This window comes from Orcinus orca, chromosome 6 (genome assembly GCF_937001465.1).
Source record: "Orcinus orca chromosome 6, mOrcOrc1.1, whole genome shotgun sequence".
Taxonomy (NCBI): Eukaryota; Metazoa; Chordata; class Mammalia; order Artiodactyla; family Delphinidae; genus Orcinus; species Orcinus orca.
Genome location: NC_064564.1, coordinates 54,428,038 through 54,447,839, shown reverse-complemented (window position 1 = coordinate 54,447,839; position 19,802 = coordinate 54,428,038). Strand labels below are relative to the sequence as shown.

General features: G+C 34.3%; 1 protein-coding gene across 8 annotated transcripts in view; it reads left to right on the top strand.

Moving 5' to 3' along the window:
- Nucleotides 1–19,802, top strand: part of CNTLN (centlein) — a 331,436-nt gene that overhangs the window by 275,381 nt on the left and 36,253 nt on the right. For all 8 annotated transcript variants that reach the window (XM_033439732.2, XM_033439731.2, XM_049711050.1 and 5 more), the window contains 5 exons: nt 1,644–1,835; nt 6,684–6,781; nt 8,358–8,484; nt 10,096–10,233; nt 10,824–11,009. In XM_033439732.2, the coding sequence (XP_033295623.1) occupies nt 1,644–1,835; nt 6,684–6,781; nt 8,358–8,484; nt 10,096–10,233; nt 10,824–11,009 (741 nt within the window). The remainder of the gene's footprint in view (nt 1–1,643; nt 1,836–6,683; nt 6,782–8,357; nt 8,485–10,095; nt 10,234–10,823; nt 11,010–19,802) is intronic.

The window sequence follows — 19,802 nt, the reverse complement described above, 5'->3', positions numbered from 1 at the left end:
CATTAAGAAAGTGGCAGGGGCTTCCCTGGTGGCGCAGTGGTTGAGAGTCCACCTGCCGATGCAGGGGACACGGGTTCGTGACCCGGTCCGGGAAGATTCCACATGCCGCGGAGAGGCTGGGCCCGTGAGCCATGGCCACTGAGCCTGCGCGTCCAGAGCCTGTGCTCCGCAACGGGAGAGGCCACGACAGTGAGAGGCCTGCGTATCGCAAAAAAAAAAGAAAGTGGCAGAAGGAAATGAATATGAGAAATATTACATAATTTATAGAACCTGACGATTGGGCACAGAGAATTAATAAACAGGGAGGGAGATGTATTCAACCTTGAATGATAACCAGGAAGATTTTCAGACTTAGGGAAATTATGAGTTTGCTTTTGATTTTTCATGTTATTTGTTACCTTTGGGACAATCCAGGGATGAATGTTTTCTGAAAAATATGAAAAAACACGCTTTTAGATCATAGGTTAAAATATAGCCAAAGAAATTTTTTTTTCACCGAAACATACTTGTTATTTCACCAAAACGTAGTTTAATCTCAAATATATCAAGCCCTAGTTTTGAATTCATGATCTAAAATATTCATATTTAACAGTATACACATGTATACACAAATATATATGTAATTACAGATTTATTGATATACTTTTTAGAAATTGTGTTTAAACATAGTGTTAATACTTAAGTAACTTATGTCCCGTATATATATGACTATACATGTTAGCCACATCTTCTACTGTTTTAACTAGAATTCTTAACAAAGAAAGCATTTTTTCCACCTCTGAGAGACTTCAGTACCATTTTGTATAATTGTTCCTTATGTTAAGCTACCATTATTATAAGCTTCTTTGGAATAATAAAGTAATAGTGCAGTTATCCTCTTAAGGATCTCTAAGTTGTTATGCCATTATAGCTTGGTGGCGTTCTGCTGACTACAGATGGGTGAATGAAAGGGGCTAACATTAGGGTGGTTTCTTTTATAGTTTCATAAAAGCATTACCAGTATGCCATTTAGTAAAATGTTCATGTTATTAAAAATTTTAATGTAAGGAGTTTAGTGCAATCTACCTCAACATTACAAAGAGGACTTGTCAACTATCAATCAAGTGCATAAAACTGAGTGAATGTGTTTGTATGCTATTTATTTGAACTAAATTTCTAATAAGCCTCTTCTGCTAATTGGACTTAACGTTTCTGTTGCTAAATGAGAAGCATTTTGGCTGCTGTATAGGGTAGTAAGACCTACCCAGTGGAATAAACAACTAACATCTGTTATCCTGTCCTGCTCCAGCTTGACTTTTACCAGTTAAGTACATCAGCCCTGAAGTCAAGGTTATCAAATATGTGAATCTCTGGCACACCCATGTTTATGTGAAGGCAAAGAAATAGCACATCATGAGTAAAGACCAGCCAACCAAAAGATATTGAGTACAGCTGGTCTATTTTGTTTTAACCTTTACAAGCCCTACAACCTTAAGCAAAAACTAGTGGAAGTTAGAAATTTTGTAGTTTTTATAATAACTATTTTTGTAATCAGTGTCACTTTTTTCTTTAGCATTTTCCTACCTGTACAATTTGATGCTGATAATTGTTAGGTTAAATGTAATTACTTTTATAATAAATTTATATTTATTTTCTTTAAAAAGAAGCTAAATTCGGATTTGGCTGAGCTTCGGAAAGAAAAAGAAGATTTACTAAAGAAATTGGAGCCTTCATCCGAAATCACAAGTTTGGCTGAAGAAGTTGCCCAGGTAACAGTTCCACGGATACAAGTTACATCACTTGGCCCTTCAAGGAGCATGGATTTGGAAATGAAGCAATTGCAGTGTAAACTAAAGGTGATTATAAATTTTATTAAAGATGAAAACATTTATTAAGTTACTGAATCCTTAAAGACATGTTTCTATCAATTCTAATTTAATTCTACTAATAAAGGTAAATTATGGTATAAATAATCCCTAAATTATTAACACTACATTCAATCTCATCTTTCTATTTTAGCCTGGTAGATTCTTATCTGGTAACTTATAATACTATTCTCTGAAAAAATAGCAAGACACCATGAAATCCTATTCTCTGAAAAAATAGCAAGACACCATGAAAAAATAGCAAGACACCATGAAATCCTTAGGAGACGAGGGAAACTGGCCATTATCATTCTATTCCACTATTCAACTCCTCTCTGCCTGCCACTGAACAGAATTCTTTTTGGACATAATAATGTATCAACATAAATAGAATTGCTTTCCTGTACACATTTTGCTGCTGTTTTAACTTGGTGGTTCTTTGTTGGAGATGGGGAAGGAGGAGAGAATTAGGGGAAAGGAGAAGCAGCACAGAGCAAAGGTGAGTTGGTTTAATCAAGTTAAACCTGAGAGTGAGAATAAAGACCAGTGTTCCTTTTGCTTATAAAGAATTGTGTCTAAGTCCAGGTGAGACTGTCAACAACTTAAAAGTAAGGCTGGCCTTAGTTTTTACCCATATATAAATCTCTCTCACTTTGAAGGAATGTGTGAGTTACAAAGGTGAGACTAATGAGAATGCCTAAAGCAATTTAGATCATGCTTGATGTAAGTTTGAAGTGACATTGTCCATATCTAACCTGGAGTCCTGGAACACTGACCAGGCTGCATAGGGACAAAAAGGGTAAATCTTTACTTTTGTCTTATTTCATGCTTTAATATGGAAATATTCTGGAAGACTAGGTACTTTGAAGTAAATAATACTCTTGATACTACAAATTTCTGTTTCGACATTGTATGAGGTTGCTAGGGCTGCCATAACAAAATACCACCGAGGGCTTCCCTGGTGGCGCAGTGGTTGAGAGTCCGCCTGCCGATGCAGGGGACAGGGGTTCGTGCCCCGGTCCGGGAAGATCCCACATGCCGCTCCCGGCTGGGCCCGTGAGCCATGGCCACTGAGTCTGCAGGTCTGGAGCCTGTGCTCTGCAACAGGAGAGGCCACAACAGTGAGAGGCCTGCGTACCGCAAAAAAAAAAAAAAAATACCACCGAGTGGCTGGCTTGAATAATAGAAATTTATGTTCCCATAGTTCTGGGGTTTAGAAGTCCAAGATCAAAGTATTGACACGTTTGATTTCTTCCAAACCCTCTTTCCTTGGCCTGTGGATGGCCGCCTTCTTGCTGTGTCTTCACATGGTCACCCCTCAGTCTATGAGGTCTGTGTCCTAATTGCTCCTCTGATAAGGACACCAGTCATGTTAGATTAAGGCCCACCCATGTGACCTCATTTTACTTTAATTACCTCCTTAAAAGCCCTATCCAAATACATTTTGAAGTAGTGGAAGGGGAGGTTAGGACTTAAACATATGAATTTTGCCAGGACACAATTCAGCCTATAACAGGTATCAGATTGCTAACATAATAAATTTCTGAGATATAGCTTATTTTCTACTTGATGTTTTCTATGCCTAGTAAAACAAAAATGGTTACATTTGAATCTCTTAAAGGTCTACATCCATCTTTTTTATTTTATCCAATTAATATTAGACTTTTCTATGTAAATTCTTAGGTGTACTTCTGAGATGTACATGGTTCATTCAGAAATTAGAGTGCTCATGTGCATTTCTGTGTCTCCATTTTTACCCATATTAGACATGTTTCCTCAAGGAACCCAACTTTATATAGATAAGATAATAAAATATTTAGTGACATATAAATTCCAGTGAATGATATATACATCAGTTATTTATATTTAGTTTAATTTGTAGTTCTTTATACAATCTGGATTGAGTAGTACTCCAACTTATATTTGTGATTTTTTTTGACCTCCTGATTGTTGAAAGGATACCTTTTGGTATATACCATGTTCTCTTCCAGTTTTCCAGTAAGTTAATAATGAAGAATAATAGTTTTTAAACTACTGTTAATTTATATATAATCTATTGCCAATCTAGTTCTAAGTCCTTTAAAAATGTTAACTCATTAAATAATCGTTTCAACCCTATGAGATAAATTCTGTTATTATATCTATTTTACAGTTAAGCAAACTGAGTACATTAATTGTCCAAGGTCACACAGCTACTAAGAGATAGAGCTGAGATTAGAACTCAATCCATAGGGCTCCAGCATCCATGCTTTTACTCATTTTGCTCTGAAAAAATTTTAAAGTGTTTAATAAACTTAAAAAGAAAGCTCTAACCAAGATAGATTATTACCATTATGACATCTTTGAAATATGTGTTTTACTCCAGATTTTGTCATGCTGCAGATAAGTATTATGTTGTAGGAAATGGAAAAGGGTCAGAGGACCTGGGTTTTGATCATTTTTTGTCCAGTAACTTCTTGTGTGTGGGACCTGACTGAGGAAATTACTTAGCTTCTCCAGAGGTCTAGAGCAGGAATACCTTTCTACCCTCTTCAAAAGGGTTTTTGAGGATTAAACAAAATAACTGTGAGACTTAGAGGGTCTGGCAAAAGTATTTATCAAGCTGGCATTGTTTTATTTATTATAATTCTGTAATCCCTCAATTATCCAGAAGTCAGAATTAGAGCATTTTTCAGCCACCTAAAATAACAGGCTTAAGTCTAAAAACATAAAAGAATCAAACAGCTATCTTAAAATCCACTTAATTTATTCTGTTGAAGATATTGTCAGGGTTCATTTACTGCCTTTTGTCTTTTTTTTAAAATACAGCTGTAATGAGTTTATTTGTTTAACTTTTCAGCAGAAAACACCTCAAAAGCAGCAAATTAGAAGTATGTATATTAAGGGCCAGGATGCTTGTTTTTAGGCAGGAATATTGAGAGAATCAAGAAATTATGATCAACAGATTGACAGAAAAAAAATATAAAAATGCTAAGGTAAAAATACAAAATTAGAAAAACAGCAGCCTGGGACCATTCAGAGTAGGGCTGAGTAGCCATTTATATCATAATAGTTCTTAAAGGCATCATTATATAATGATACAGTGATAATAAATTAGATACAGTAATATAGCATAATTAATATAGTGATAATATTTATAATGTATCATTATATTATAGTATCACTATTGCTTAATGTAATTGTGGATTGTCATTTCTAAATGAATGAACAATCATCCCGGAAAGAATTTAAGTTTAATGATTAAAGCAAAAGCTTCAATTTTTTGGTAAATTTACTAGTGTGGAACATCTTACTCTGGCAATGCTAGAAATAAGACACCATATGTCACTGTAAACATGTAAAATATGATGGAAATTTAGATTGTGTAACACAAAATTTAATCAAAACTTTTAGCATTCAATACAGTTGCCAAGTTGAGGTAGCCTTGGGTTTTTAAGAAAATTAATATAATATTTAATGGAAATTTAAAATTTACATATGCCATACCAATGAGATATTTAAAGTCTGTCTGATGAATTTGACTCACATTTACATTGTGTGGTTAATGGTTTCATCTTTTCAGATTTATATTTTTTAGAATAAGTTAGTCAAACCTGGAAATAGTTCTCATAGAAACAATTAACTATAGTTATTAGAAAAATTAGCAAAATAACTACTACAAATACTTTTAAAGTTATATTTTATTCTATTTATATTATTTAATACTTTTTAAATTTAACAAATGAATTAATGTATGTCAATGCTGTCTTACAGGTAGAAAAACCAAAATATCAAATCACTAAATAATATCTCAGAGTACATGTTTTCTTGGAACTTGAGTCAAAATTGAAAGTTAGGTGTCCCTAACACTCTGGCTCCTAGGCCACGCAGACAACAAATACCACAAAGGTGTTCTGCTTTGAAAAACTAATAATTATGTATAAATACTTTAATAATTAATATTGTTTATAAGTTCAAGTAAGGAAGTATTCAGTATTCATAAGTTTCTTTATCAGTTATCTTTTACTATCTAACATTATCCTAAAATGTAGCAGCTTAAAACAGCAGCAATTTATTATTTCTTATGATCCAGTGGGTTCACTAGGTAGGTCTTTTGCTGCTGTCTGCTGGGTCCCCTCATATGACTGCATTCTTCTAAACCAAGGATTTACCTGAGCTGGAAGTTCCAAGAGAGCCTCACTCAAAGGCTGGCAGTTGGTCTGCTGGCTGTCATCTGGGGTACCTCAGTACTCTCCCAGATGGCCTTTCCTCTATATTTGTTGGAAGGTGATCCCAGAGCAGCATTCCAAGAGGGCAAAGATGCAAGCTAGAAGGATTTAGGGCCTAGATCTGATATTTGCACAGTGTCATATGCCACATACTTTTGGTCAAAGCAAATCGCAGGCCAGGCCAGATTCAAAGGGTTGGGAGACGGATTACACCTCTTGATGGGAGGTGCAGCAAAGCTTTGTGACTATATTTAGTCTGTTACAGGTAATTAGTAAATCCAGAATTAGTTTTAAGTGATCTTACTAAACCATAAAAATAATTAATCACATACACATTTACATTTTACAAAATCCATATTTCCCGTAAATGTATTTTGGGTATATACTCTTTGCAGTTATTATGTGAGTGTGTTCCTCTATGATTTTGGCATGTTATATAAAAATTTTAGTGTGCCATGTTATTTCTGTTAGAACATACAAAATGAAGCATATTAAAATGTTTAGATGTTCATTTTAATTATAACCATAATTTTTGCAATTTTATTATCTTCATGAAAATGGCATTTATACTTATGCTGTTTTAGAACAAGATTGAAAGACATATTTGAATTTATGTGTATTTTTAATCTAGAACGCAACTAATGAACTCACTAAACAATCATCAAACTTGAAGTCTCTGAAATCTGAACTCCTAGCAAAAGAAGAACACATAAAGGAAATGCATGAAAAGTATGTGCTTTATATTTTTATCCATTGTATTTGGTGCCACCTAGTGGCGGCTAACTCTATTAAACATTGCACACCAAGAAATAATACCAACTTGTTTGCCTTTCTTAGTTCGTTTTTAAGCCTACACAAGATGAAAGTTTAAAGAATATTACAAATATCATGGTTTATGGCAAGATAGTTACTATTTTTTAATTAGAGTAAGAATGTTTAAAGTTAGATTTTCCATCTTAAACATTTAATTCTGAATAAATATCAACTAATGGCTGAAAGACTATGAACAGAAAACTTTAGAATGTAGTAATTATTTGACTAAAAATATATGTATAGGTTGATCTTTATATTGGATTTAATGCCTAAGCTTATAAAGCGAAGGTTGAAAAAAAGTGGAAGTTTTGTTTGTGTTTAAAATAACTGGAGGGTTATGAAATATTATAATACTTTGTGTATTTATACTAAAAAGGAGTTTAAAATGTTCTATCTCACAGAATCAAAATTATTTCCTTTCTATATCTTTTATAGATATACTAGAGCTTAGAAGTTGTAACATGTTTAGAAAGAATTCTAATCATTCATAATTTGAGATACATGTACCTCATGTACATACATGTATACCACGTTATAAGTGAAGATCACTTAAAATCTTAACAGATAAAACTATTAGGCAAAAAGATTGGTTAATTTTTTTAAAAGACTATCTTGAAGCTTATTTATGGACTGAGTTAGTCTTGCTTACTGTTTACCAGTGAGAACTTTAGAGAAACATTCTTTGAATCCTGGCTTCTTTACCTGCTAGCTCTGGGACTCAATTTAATAGAATTAACTCATAAAGTTCTTAGAATTAAATGAGTTAGTACTTATAAGTGCTTTACTTATGTAAAGCACTTATAACAGTGACTGGCACATAGTAAACACTCAATAAATGTTAGCTGTTGTTCTTTTTATAGTAGTAATTGTAGTAGTTGTTACTGCATCTATCATTTTATACTTAGCGTTATCAATTTAAGCTAAACTGATATGTCAGTTCAATCTCATATGATATTAAATTAGAACTGATATGTCAGTTCAGTCTCATATGATATTAAATTTACATAGCTTTAAAGTGAAAAAGAAAAACTATTTTCTTCGGCTATTCTTTGAAATGTATAATAGATGTATAATATTATCAAATTTTATGTTTGTTTATTAGAGTATAGAATTCTTGCTTATCGGTGTTGTGATTTTTGATAATCTCTAAATATTGCTTTGTATTTTTCTTAGAATGCAAAAATGGAACATAAATATAATAATTTTAAGTTTTCATAAATTTTATTAATTTGTCTCAGTTCTTTTTTAATGTATATATATAATACTGTAATTACCAAGTCACAACTGGATTATAGATTTTAATATTTTACTCAAATTATTAATAAAGCAATACTTTATGCCATGCAATTATTTTATTAACTTGCAGCTTCACTAATATCAGATAGCATTTAAAAATTAACAGTAGGTATAACATTGGATAATATGTAAGATATCATCACTGTTGAAGTATTTTCTATCACTCTTGATAAAGTGTCTTTTTTTCCCTTTCAAGGATGTCTCGAATGGAGAGAGATATAACCATGAAAAGACATTTGATAGAGGACTTGAAATTTCGACAGAAAGTAAATTTGGAAAGTAATGAGAGTATTAATGGAATGCTAGAAAATCTTGAAAAAAAGGTATCAATTTTTATGTTCACTGACACTGAAAAAATCACTTCCCCTTGTATTAACTTTAACTCAAATATTCAATCTTAATAAAAGGTATAGCAAATATTCATAAAATGTATGTGTATTGTTACATAATTACATCATTTGCTCTGAAGGTACATTATTTGTTTTAAAATTCAAGACTCCAAACAGTCACACATAATATAGTCATTCATTCTTTTTATATTTGTAAACATACCATGAGAAGATAATCAAGTTTAATTTTTTTAATCTTTAATATTTCTGGGACACATAATTCCATTTTATTCAGATTTTATTTTATTTAAAGCTATTATTTATAATGATAGAATTAAGCATATATTTTAAATGAAAAATATTATAGTCAATGACTATCAGTTCTTTAAAAAGTGTACTCACCACGGTTTTTTTTAAAGTGTACTTTTTCCTTATATACATTTAATTCAGTGTACTTAGGAAAAGAGTCATATTTAAAATAGTTGTATAATATCTGATCCCAAACTAGAAATCAATGATTTGCTGACTAAGAGATATTTTTTTGCTTAAAAATTTTTAAAGCTGCTATTTACACAAATCATAAAACAAATCATAAAACAGCTTGTGCTTTGGCATTCACTAAATGTCATCCACTCCAGAGAGAGCGTTTCCCTTACTTTCCTTGTTGGAGATAAAAATGTAAGTAATGCTCAGATGGATTTAAGAGAGAAAATTTTACATGAGCAAGACACATGCATACAGATTTTCTTTTCTCTTTCTCCTCCACAGACCCACATGAATTATAATTACTTCGTAGAGGTTTCTTCAATGCTATTCTTAAAATTTTGCTCATTTTTTTTAACTTCAATAATCATTTAAGGTAGTCTTACAATGTTTGTGTAAGTAATCATTTATCTTTAATAGCTTTAAAGTGAAAAAGAAAAACTAATTTCTTTGGCTATTCTTTGAAATGTATAATAAATATGTTGTATTATTTAATTTTATCCTAAAAAGTACATGTTATACTTTTACTGGAGAATACAAATGAAAATTATCCATGACTTGGCTTATTTAAGAATCAAAACCAACCATCTGAGCTTCCCTGGTGGCGCAGTGGTTGAGAGTCCGCCTGCCGATGCAGGGGACACGGGTTCGTGTCCCGGTCCGGGAAGATCCCACATGCCGCGGAGCGGCTGGGCCCGTGAGCCATGGCCACTGAGCCTGTGTGTCCGGAGCCTGTGCTCCGCAACGGGAGAGGCCACAACAGTGAGAGGCCCGCGTACCGGAAAAAAAAAAAACAAAAAAACAACCATCTCCTACTTAAGGAAGTTTAGGTTAGTAATTAAAAGAAATATAGTTAAAATTAATTGTATATTATTAGATAGAAGGCTACACATACCAATATTCATGCTTTTTTGTGCAATTTTGGGGTTTTGCTATTGATTTCAGGATTGTTAGTCTCATTCACAGTATGAGTTCTACAGATCTTATACTTGAATTTGATATCATTTATGAGAAAATAAACTAGACTTATTCATGTATTCATTTGGTTTCCATTTGAAACAAACACAGTATGGAACTAGAATGCCTTTACCAATAATAATTACCTTCATGCTTTTATTGTAGGTGAAGACATTAACTGAAGAGTGTTCCAACAAGAAGGTATCAATCGATTCACTAAAGCAAAGACTTAGTGTCGCTGTAAAAGAGAAGTCACAGTATGAACAGATGTATCAGAGAACTAAAGAGGAGTTAGAAAAAAAGGTATGGTTTTAGGACATTTTAGCCTGGAGGTGGACTGTAACAATGTCTTTTTCATTTTTAAAGTTGTCCTTTTTTTCTCCCCAAAACTACTATGAGCTATTTAAATGTTTCAGATAACTGCAAAGAACATTTATATCTCTACATAAAACACTAAGAATTTGTTTACTATTAAAGGTAATGCTGTATTAGAGAGACAGATTTACTTATCTTGATAATTTCTAATAAATGAAAACTATTGTTAACTGGCATTTATATAAGTGGATATAAATTTTTAGGTCCACCTAAACTTATAAGCTAATTAAATACTTCCATTTGACATATGAAATCTTTCGGTCTAAAATGGCTTCCATGTTTTTAGTGATTTATAATTTTTAAAAAGCATAAACTCATTTTGATGATAAATATATGATAATGTGTGTGCAGGATATTCATTGAAAATAAACAAAAACAACCATCAATTCTACTCAAATAAAAATGAATACAAGATACAGAGAGAGTAATGAAACCCTTTCCTTATATGACATCTCTAACTAACATCCAAATCTGTTTAAGAAATATTTTTTTATTCTATGATTACTGGTCATTTGCAGGATCTCAAGCTTACTTTCCTCATATCAAAAATAAATGAGACTGAATCTGCTATGGCAGAAATTGAAACAGCAGCATCTAAGCATCTTCAAGGATTAGCAATGCAAAGTGAGCAGGCCCTAGAAGGTGCACAGAAGAAATTGCTGCTAGCCAATGAGAAAGTGGAAGAGTTCACCATATTTGTGAAGGTTTGAATTCTTTCTGCTTTACTAACTTGTACTTTACTTCAGGCAGAGTGGGCAGTGGCCTACTTCAGATGATTTGGGAAGTACGTTTAAGTTCCTTTCTGCTTTCCTAAACCACAAAGCATCTTCCCCTACTTGCCACACTGTTCAAATTTTCTCTATAACAGATTTGTTTTTATAGCTTGATTTTAAAAATGTCCACTTTATTATTATATTCTTTCCTTAATGTCAGTTTAGTTATGAAATTGTGGTAATCACATAATCAAGACGGGTGGGTTTTTTTTTTGTTTTTTTGATTATTTTTATTTTTGGCTGTGTTGGGTCTTCGTTGCTGTACGTGGGCTTTCTCTAGTTGCAGTGAGCGGGGGCTACTCTTCATTGCGTGTGCAGGCTTCTCATTGTGGTGTCTTCTCTTGTTGCAGAGCATGGTCTCCAGACGCTAGGGCTTCAGTAATTACGGCATGCGGGCTCAGTAGTTGTGGCACTCAGGCTCAGTAGTTGTGGCTTGCGGGCTCTAGAGAGCAGGCTCAGTAGTTGTGGCGCACAGGCTTAGTTGCTCCGTGGCATGTGGGATCTTCCTGGACCAGGGCGCAAACCCATGTCCCTTGCATTGGCAGGCAGATTCTTAACCACTGCGCCGCCAGGGAAGTCCCAAGACAGATTTTAAGACAAAAGAATTGAGTCATTTTCATTCCACTCTCCTTTTAAAAATCATCAAAGCAAGAACAACCAGAAACTTGCTCCATGATAATTGAACTTAAGAGACATTGCACCCCAGCCCATGACCTATCAGACATGTAATGGATAGAGGAATGGTAAATGATCTAGCAGGACAAAAGGAAGACAAGCTGAAGTGTCTGCAAAGGGCGTACCATCTGGAAATTATCTGACCACTGAAGACTCCCAGAACGGTTCTGGCCTTGGCTGCACAAGGAACCACCAAAGCCAAGGGTGGTGGGGGAGAGGAGAATACCAGGCTAAAATGGGTGTTTTGTTTGAAAGTCTTTATAAGGAATTTTTAGACCTCTGGCCTGTACTTCTGCCCCACATGGTCAGCCAGTATTCCTCCCTTAACTATTCTGGAAAAACTCAGGAGGAGCAGTTCTAGTTTCAGAGATATGGGGCACTGAGGGGGGGAACCTGGTGATTGCTCCACTCATTTCAATCCCACTGTGAGTTGTTTGCACCCCTGTTTAGTGCCTTTTATTCTGCCTCGTATTATAGTCAGCAAACGGATCTGTTTCCATTATATAAATTATGATGAGTTCCTTAAAGTCAAGAACCACGTTTTATTAATCTCTACCTCCACAGCATGTACCATAGTGACTTGCAAAGAGATGGCATGCAATAATGATCACTAGCTAATCAAACTGAATTTCTCTTAGGAATATGAAATTTTAATAAAAGCCCTTTTGGCCTTTAAAAATAAGAATTAAGATAATTGGACTACTGTGGGAGGGTAAATCTTTACTTTCCCCCTTTTATCTCCTGAAGTTGCAATGTTCTCTTTTTTTCTAAACCAATCTTCGATGAGATTGAGTTCTTCCCGCTACTTGTTCCTTTGGCTTGCATATATTATTAAAAACTTGCCTATCATAACAGTAGAAACTTATTTAAATATATAAATATTTTTAATTGATGGATTATAAAATTAAAGTTTAAATGTCCTTCTATGGAATAAAATAACATCAACACTTACTGTCTTCTTTCTCAAATAACCCTACTATTATTTGAACTACTCAACTAGACTTGCTGCATATATAATTATTATATATATAAATATGTTAGTGTTCTAAAAGCATTTACCCCCTTAGGTATTGATCTTATTTATAAGAATTAACATTCCTGGACTTATAACTTGAATATAAGATGGCAAATAACTGGATCTTATGTGTAGTACCATTTTTTTTATTCCTCTAAAAATAACAGCTTACAACATTTTATGCCAGTGTTAATAGTACCCCATTTAGAACAAATCCCTTACTTCGTTTCTTTGGAAATCATAGATACCTTGGGAGTTTTCTCATTTAAAAAATATCTACAAAATGAATGGAATAAAACATTTTATCTCTTTCAATGAAGGTTTCAAATGGTATAAAGTCAGACCAATAATGCTTGCCTCAGAGGACTCTAAATGATTGCAGAGTATTAATTTAAATTTATTAATTTAATCATATTTCCTTTTCCAGATTTAAAATGTCATTCCTTCCAAATGCTTGTTGAATAGTCTCACTGTTTAACTTATGATAAGCACTCTCATTGAATATTGTCGTTATTTTGCTCATGATATAGAGCTATTTTTATTATGACTTTTAGCTTCATAAACCTTTGTTTTCCATGTTTTATATTCAGCTTAGAGTTGCATTTTTTGTACTGTTAGCCAATATATAAAATATGAAATGCACATTTATAAGATTTACTCAAATGCTAATTATGGTTTTTCCTAAAGTATTCCTTGAACATGTCCTGTTTAAAAAAGAATTGATAACCAGAAGTTTTTAAAATAGAAAAATGAATTTTATGATTAGATATCTGATTATTATAGACTTGTTGAAGTTTCATGACCTTTATGATAATGTAATGGGTGTACTTCTTCACATAGAGTAGTTTGGCAAAAATTATCTTTTAAAAAACAAACTTCTTACTATTCATGTCCAAGGATATGAATAGTATTTAAAGATATAGTGAATGTCTCATCTCTAGTTGTTCGAGAGTAACATACTAATCCTTCATGTATTTCACCAACAATGATATAGAGTATAGATGTCCTAGTAGATAAATTCAGGATTGCCATGGTTTCATGACTTTTTAATTTGAGTAACATATTAAAGGTCCTATAGTAGAGAATGATAGCAGATATGGATAAAACATTTTTAGTACTCTTTCAGAAATTTTCCATGTTGTTTCAGTTTGGTATTTAGATTGCTTGCATTAGAATCAACAGATTCTATTACATTTAAATAAAATTCATAATTCCGGCCATTATTGAATCAAAATCTTGGTTGGGGTGAGACCCAATAATCTGCATATAACAACTAGGTGATATTATGCATTAATACTGTTTTGAAAACAATGTTTTTTTTTTAAAGCCCAACATTGCTTTTATGGATTGAATCTATATAACAAAATATTTATCAGTTTGGTATTTAATAGCACCTTTTACCACTCATAACTTCTAATGGTAATTTGACATTTGTTTTACTTAACTTTGTTTTAGGGTCAATATGTATTTGATAATGGTACCACTTCTACTGCTTAATCCGTTTCGCTAATAAAGGGCCACAAGCAAACTAATGCCCAAACCAGAAACATTGGCAAAGACTGGATATTTGGGTCTGAAGAAGGAGATTACTGTCATCCTTCTCTTCCTCACACGTATAGCCCACCCTAGGACTGGGCAGAAATGCTCAGGAGCTGCCATCTTCAGTGACATACCATCAGTGACGTCCTAAACACTACTGCATTACAGCTCAGCTTTCACCTTTTTAAAAATTTAAGACCTTCCATAATTTGACCCTATTCTGTTTAGAATCTAATTTTTTTTCCCACTACTCTCCAAATTTCACCCAGATTGTGTTCAGTCTTGCCTTTCCTCAAGTTTTCCTTCTTCCTTCACATATCCTTCTCTCTTTGCTCTTCGCTCTAAACCCTTCCGATTTAGCTCAGGGCCTTCCTCTTTCCTGAATCATTTCTTTAACTCTGTGGTTAAGGGGAAAGGGCCCTACTCTGCCAGTTTCTGGTTCTGTTATCTCAGGCAAGTGACTTAATCCTCTGTGTCTCAGTTTCCCCATCTATAGAATTAGTGTAAAGATGGGACATACCTAAAGTGAGGATTTAAATAAGTTAACAGAGATAAAGCTCAAACATCAAAATATGCTCAGTGTTATCTGAGTGTCAGCTAGTAGTATGCCTATCATTTATCTCCTGAATAATTATTGTATATACCATATAAATTAACACATAACTGCAAACTGTCATATTTTTCTTTTTGTTTCAAGTAGATTATTATAGTCAACTTGAAGTTAGGGTATTGTCATTCATTTACCCAAAGTACTGGCACATAATAGGGCTCACTAAATTCTTGAAGAATTGATTTTACATCTGCTTTAAGAATGGTACAGGACACATAATCACTGCTCAGATTGAAACCTCTGTGAAGGCAAGAGCTATGCACATTGCTTAACAAGCATAGTTAAAGAATGTGCATAGTTCCTACATGGAACATTATGATCACCAGGACTCATTCTGTGCAGAGCTTATTAGGGTATCAAGTACACAAAAGTATTTAATAAATATTATTAGTAGTATTAATAGTAATAATGTTTGTTTTGACCATGTTATGGAATCTGTGTTCCCTTTACTCTTTTCATTTATGCATAGGGCACAACCAGATTATAGAAGAGGAGTGGCCATCTGTTCTAGATCTAGTCTTGAATATGGAATTTTGCCCTGGAGTAAAATCAAGTGCTTTGAGCATCTGGGCTGGGTATATGTGGCAGAGCTCAGGCTTTAAACTCTCCTAATAACTGAATAAAACACACAAGGGAAATTTCTAGAAGTATTTGCTCAGTTTGATTGAACCCTGATATAGGCTTGTTAATGTGCTTGTATGTGAGAGTCATATGCTCAATTCCATCTTCTCGATAGCTTTTGTTAGCTGATAAATAAATACAAGCCAAAGAACAACATTCAGCCGGAAGCTTAAATCATTTAATTATCAATATGTACTTGCTTAGTAAGATTTAGTATGATGATTTTGGCATGTAAATTTCTTGCTTCTTTAGTGAGAACATTTGTAGAGCATTATAATTTTATTTTTAATAGGTACAATTGTTAATGCTTTGGTACTGATCTACTCTATTATGATTTTTTTCTATTTTTTCCAACTTTATTGACATATGACATATAACAATGTATAAGATTAAGCTATACAATATGGTGACTTGATACATGTATATATTATGAAATGTTTACTACAATAAGGGTAGTTAACACATCTTTAACCTCACATAATTACCATTTTATTGTTATTGTTATGGTGAGGACATTTAAAATCTACTCTCATAGCAAATTCCAAGTATACAACACAGTATTGTTAACTATAGTTACTATGCTGTACTTTAGATCCCTGGAACTTGTTCTTATAACTGGAAGTTTGTACCATTTGACCAACATCCCATTTCCCCCACCCCTCAGCCCCTATCTTTTTCTGTCTGACTTATTTCTCTTAGTATAATACTCTCAGGGTCCATCCATGTTGTCACAGATGGCAGGATTTCCTTCTTTTTCATGGCTGAGTAATATTCCTGTGTGTGTGTGTGTGTGTGTGTGTGTGTGTGTGTGGGTGTGTATCCACAGATACACACACACGCCACGTTTTCCTTATCCATTAATCCATTGATGGACACTTAAGTTGCTTCCATGTCTTGACTAGTGCAACTAATGCTGCACTGACCATGGGAATGCATGTCTCTTTGAGATCCTGTTTCATTTCCTTTGGATATGTACTCAGAAGTGGGATTGCTGGTAGTTCTGTTTTTAATTTTTTTGAGGGACCTCTATACTGTTTTCCATAGTGGTTGTACCAATTTACATTCCCACCAATGGTACATAATGGTTCCCTTTTCTCCACATCCTCGTTAGCATTTGTTGTCTCTTGTCTATTTGATAATAGCCATTCCAACAGGTGTGAGGTGATATCTTGTGGTTTTGATTTGCGTTTCTCTGATGATTACTGAGGTTGAGCACCTTTTCGTTAACTTGTTGGCCATTTGTATGTGTTCTTTGGAAAAATGTCTGTTGAGGTCCTTTGTCCATTTTTAAATTGGATTATTTGGGTTTTTGTTATTAAGTTATATGAGTTGTATATAGTTTGAAGTCAGGAAATGTGATACCTCCAGCTTTGTTCTTTCTCAAGATTGCTTTGGCTATTCAGTCTTTTGTAGTTTCATACAAATTTGGGTTTTTTTTCTTATTTCTGTGAAAAATGCCATTGGAACTTTGATAGAGGTTCCAGTGAATCTCTAGGTGGCTTTGGGTAGAATGGACATTTGAACAATATTCACTCTTTTAATCAGGATATCATTCCATTTATTTGTGTCTTCTTTAGTTTCTTTCATCAGTGTCTTGTAGTTTTTGGTGTATAGATCTTTCACTTCCTTGGTTAAATTTATTCCTAAAATTTTATTGTGTTGGGTGCCACTATAAGTGGGATTGTTTTATTTCTTTTTTACATGTTTAATTCTTAGTGTATAGAAACACAACTAATTAATTTTTGTCTGTTGATTTTGTATCCTGCAACTTTACTGAATTTGTTGATTAATTCTAACAGCTTTTTGATGGAGTCCTTAGGACTTTCTTTATAAAAGATCATGTCATGAGCGAACAGAGACAATTTTATTTCTTTCTTTCTGATTTGGATGCCTTCTATTTCTTTTTACTGCCTAATTGCTCTAGCTAGGACTTCCAGTACTGTGTTGAATAGGAGTGGTGAGAGTGGGCACTTTTCTCTTGTTCCTGATCTTAGAGGGAAAGGTTTCAGCCTTTCACTGTTGAGTGTGAGGATAGCTTGGGCTTGTATTATATGGCCTTTGTTATGTTCCAGTATGTTCCTTCTATACCCAGTTTGTAGAGAGTTTTATCATGAAAGGATGTTAAATTTTGTCCAATGGCCTTTCTGCATTTATTGAGATGATCATATGATTTTTATCCTTCATTCTTTTAATGTAGTGTATCACATTTATTGATTTGTGTATGTTGACTCATTCTTGCATTCCAGGAATAAATCCCACTTCACCATGGTGTATGATCCTTTTAATGTGTTGTTGAATTCAGTTTGCTAGTATTTTGTTCAGAGGTTTTGCATCTATATTCATCAGGGGCATTGGCCTATAGTTTTCTTTTCTTGTAGTGTCCTTATCCGGCTTTGGTATCAGGTTAATGCTCACCTCATAAAATGAATTTGAAAGTGTTCTCTCCTTTTACATTTTTTGGAAGAGTTTGAGAAGGATTGACTTTAATTTTTCTTTATTTGGTAGAATTCACCAGTGAAGCCATCAAGTCATAGGCTTTTCTTTTTTGGAAGGTGTTTGATTGCTGATTCAGTCTTCTTACTCATTATTAATCTGTTGAGATTTTCTGTTACTTCATGATTCAGTCTTGGTAGGTTGTATGTTTTAGGAATTTATCCATTTCTTCTAGGTTGTCCAATTTGTTGACATATAATAGTTCATACTATCCTCTTATGATCCTTTGTATTTCTGTAGTATCAGATGTAATATCTTCTCTTTCATTTCTAATTTATTGAGTCCTCTCTTCTTTTTCTTGGTAAATCTAGATAAAAGTTTATCCATTTTGTTTATCTCTTTAAAAAACTAGCTCTTAGTTTCACTAATCTTTTGTATTGTCTTTTATGTCTCAATTTATTTCCACTCTTCTCTTTGTTATTTCCTCCCTTCTACTACCTTTGAGTTTAGTTTGTTCTTTTTGTAGTTCCTTGAGGTGTAAAGTTAGATTATTTTTTCGAGTTTTTTTTTTTTTTTTTTTTTTGCTTAATGTAGGGTTCCACATGGCAGAAGAGGCCAGTGACAGGAGTTGGGTGTTGGCGTGCAGGTGCTCAGGTGGAGGGGCTAGCTGCAGGTGAGCCCAGCGGTGCAGGCCAGTGAGAGGAGACAGAACCAGATCTGGGCCCACAAACAGCTGTGGGGGCCTTAGCTGTCAACATGTAGTTCTATGGCTACAGGGCCTCACCACAGGCACTTGCATGTCATTGGAGGCCAGTGACAGGAGTCAGACCAGTGGCGAACTGGTCCACAGCTGAAGGGGTTAGCCCCAAATGCATGCACGGCAGTGGATCAGCTGCAGGGGTCTAGGCTGGCATCTTGCACTTCTGCAGCTGCAAAGGCCAAGCTGACTTCCAGTGCAGATTGGAGGGTCCAGTTGGGGACAGGGAGGGAGTCAGTCAGGTGGCATCCGTGAAGGTGAACCGGTGGGGGGAAATCACAGTGGTGAAATCTGCAGGGGGTTCATGGCAGCTGTCCTGGGCTTTGGTTTCTTCAGTGGCGAAAGCTGTTGGGATCCTGCACAGAGCTGTAAACCACAGCTGCTCTTGCTGCATAGCTGATATTGGGAGCCCCAGGCATTCTTCCTTGCTCCAACCTGTCTTTATTTGTCTTAGCTTTGTCAGTCTCTGGGTGGTGTGAAACTGAAGTGGGTCCTTCATGCAGTGATATGAAAAACTGGGGAACTTGGTTCCTCACCTCATTCTCCCTTTCTCAGCGAGGGAACTCTTTTGAACTGGGCAGTTCCCCCTTGTCACTGAGCAGTGCCACCCTGGGGTATGCGATGATGCAGGCAAAACGAAACTGTCCTTCTTTTTCTTTGTGTGGAGTTATTCTCAGGTTTTTTGCTCCACTGTTTGTTGCTGAAATTTCTTCTTTGAAAATACAATCAAATATTGGGACAATTCCTAGCCCATGATATTCCAAGAAGTTTAAGAAGGCTGACATAAATTTTTAGAAATTCAGTTAACATTCATTGAATGCTTATTTTGTGCCATACAGTGTTTTTACTTACCTTGACAATAAGTGATAGCCATTATTCAACTGATGCAAGCAGAGTGAAACTTTTTAAAGCTTCTATTGTTTTTAACATTGGAGTATTTTAAAAGTTTTGCACAATTTGGGAGTTTTAAAGTTGCTTAGGGGGGGACCTTCAAGATGGCGGAGGAGTAAGACATGGAGATGACCTTCCTCCCCACAAATACATCAGAAATACGTCTACATGTGCAAAAACTCC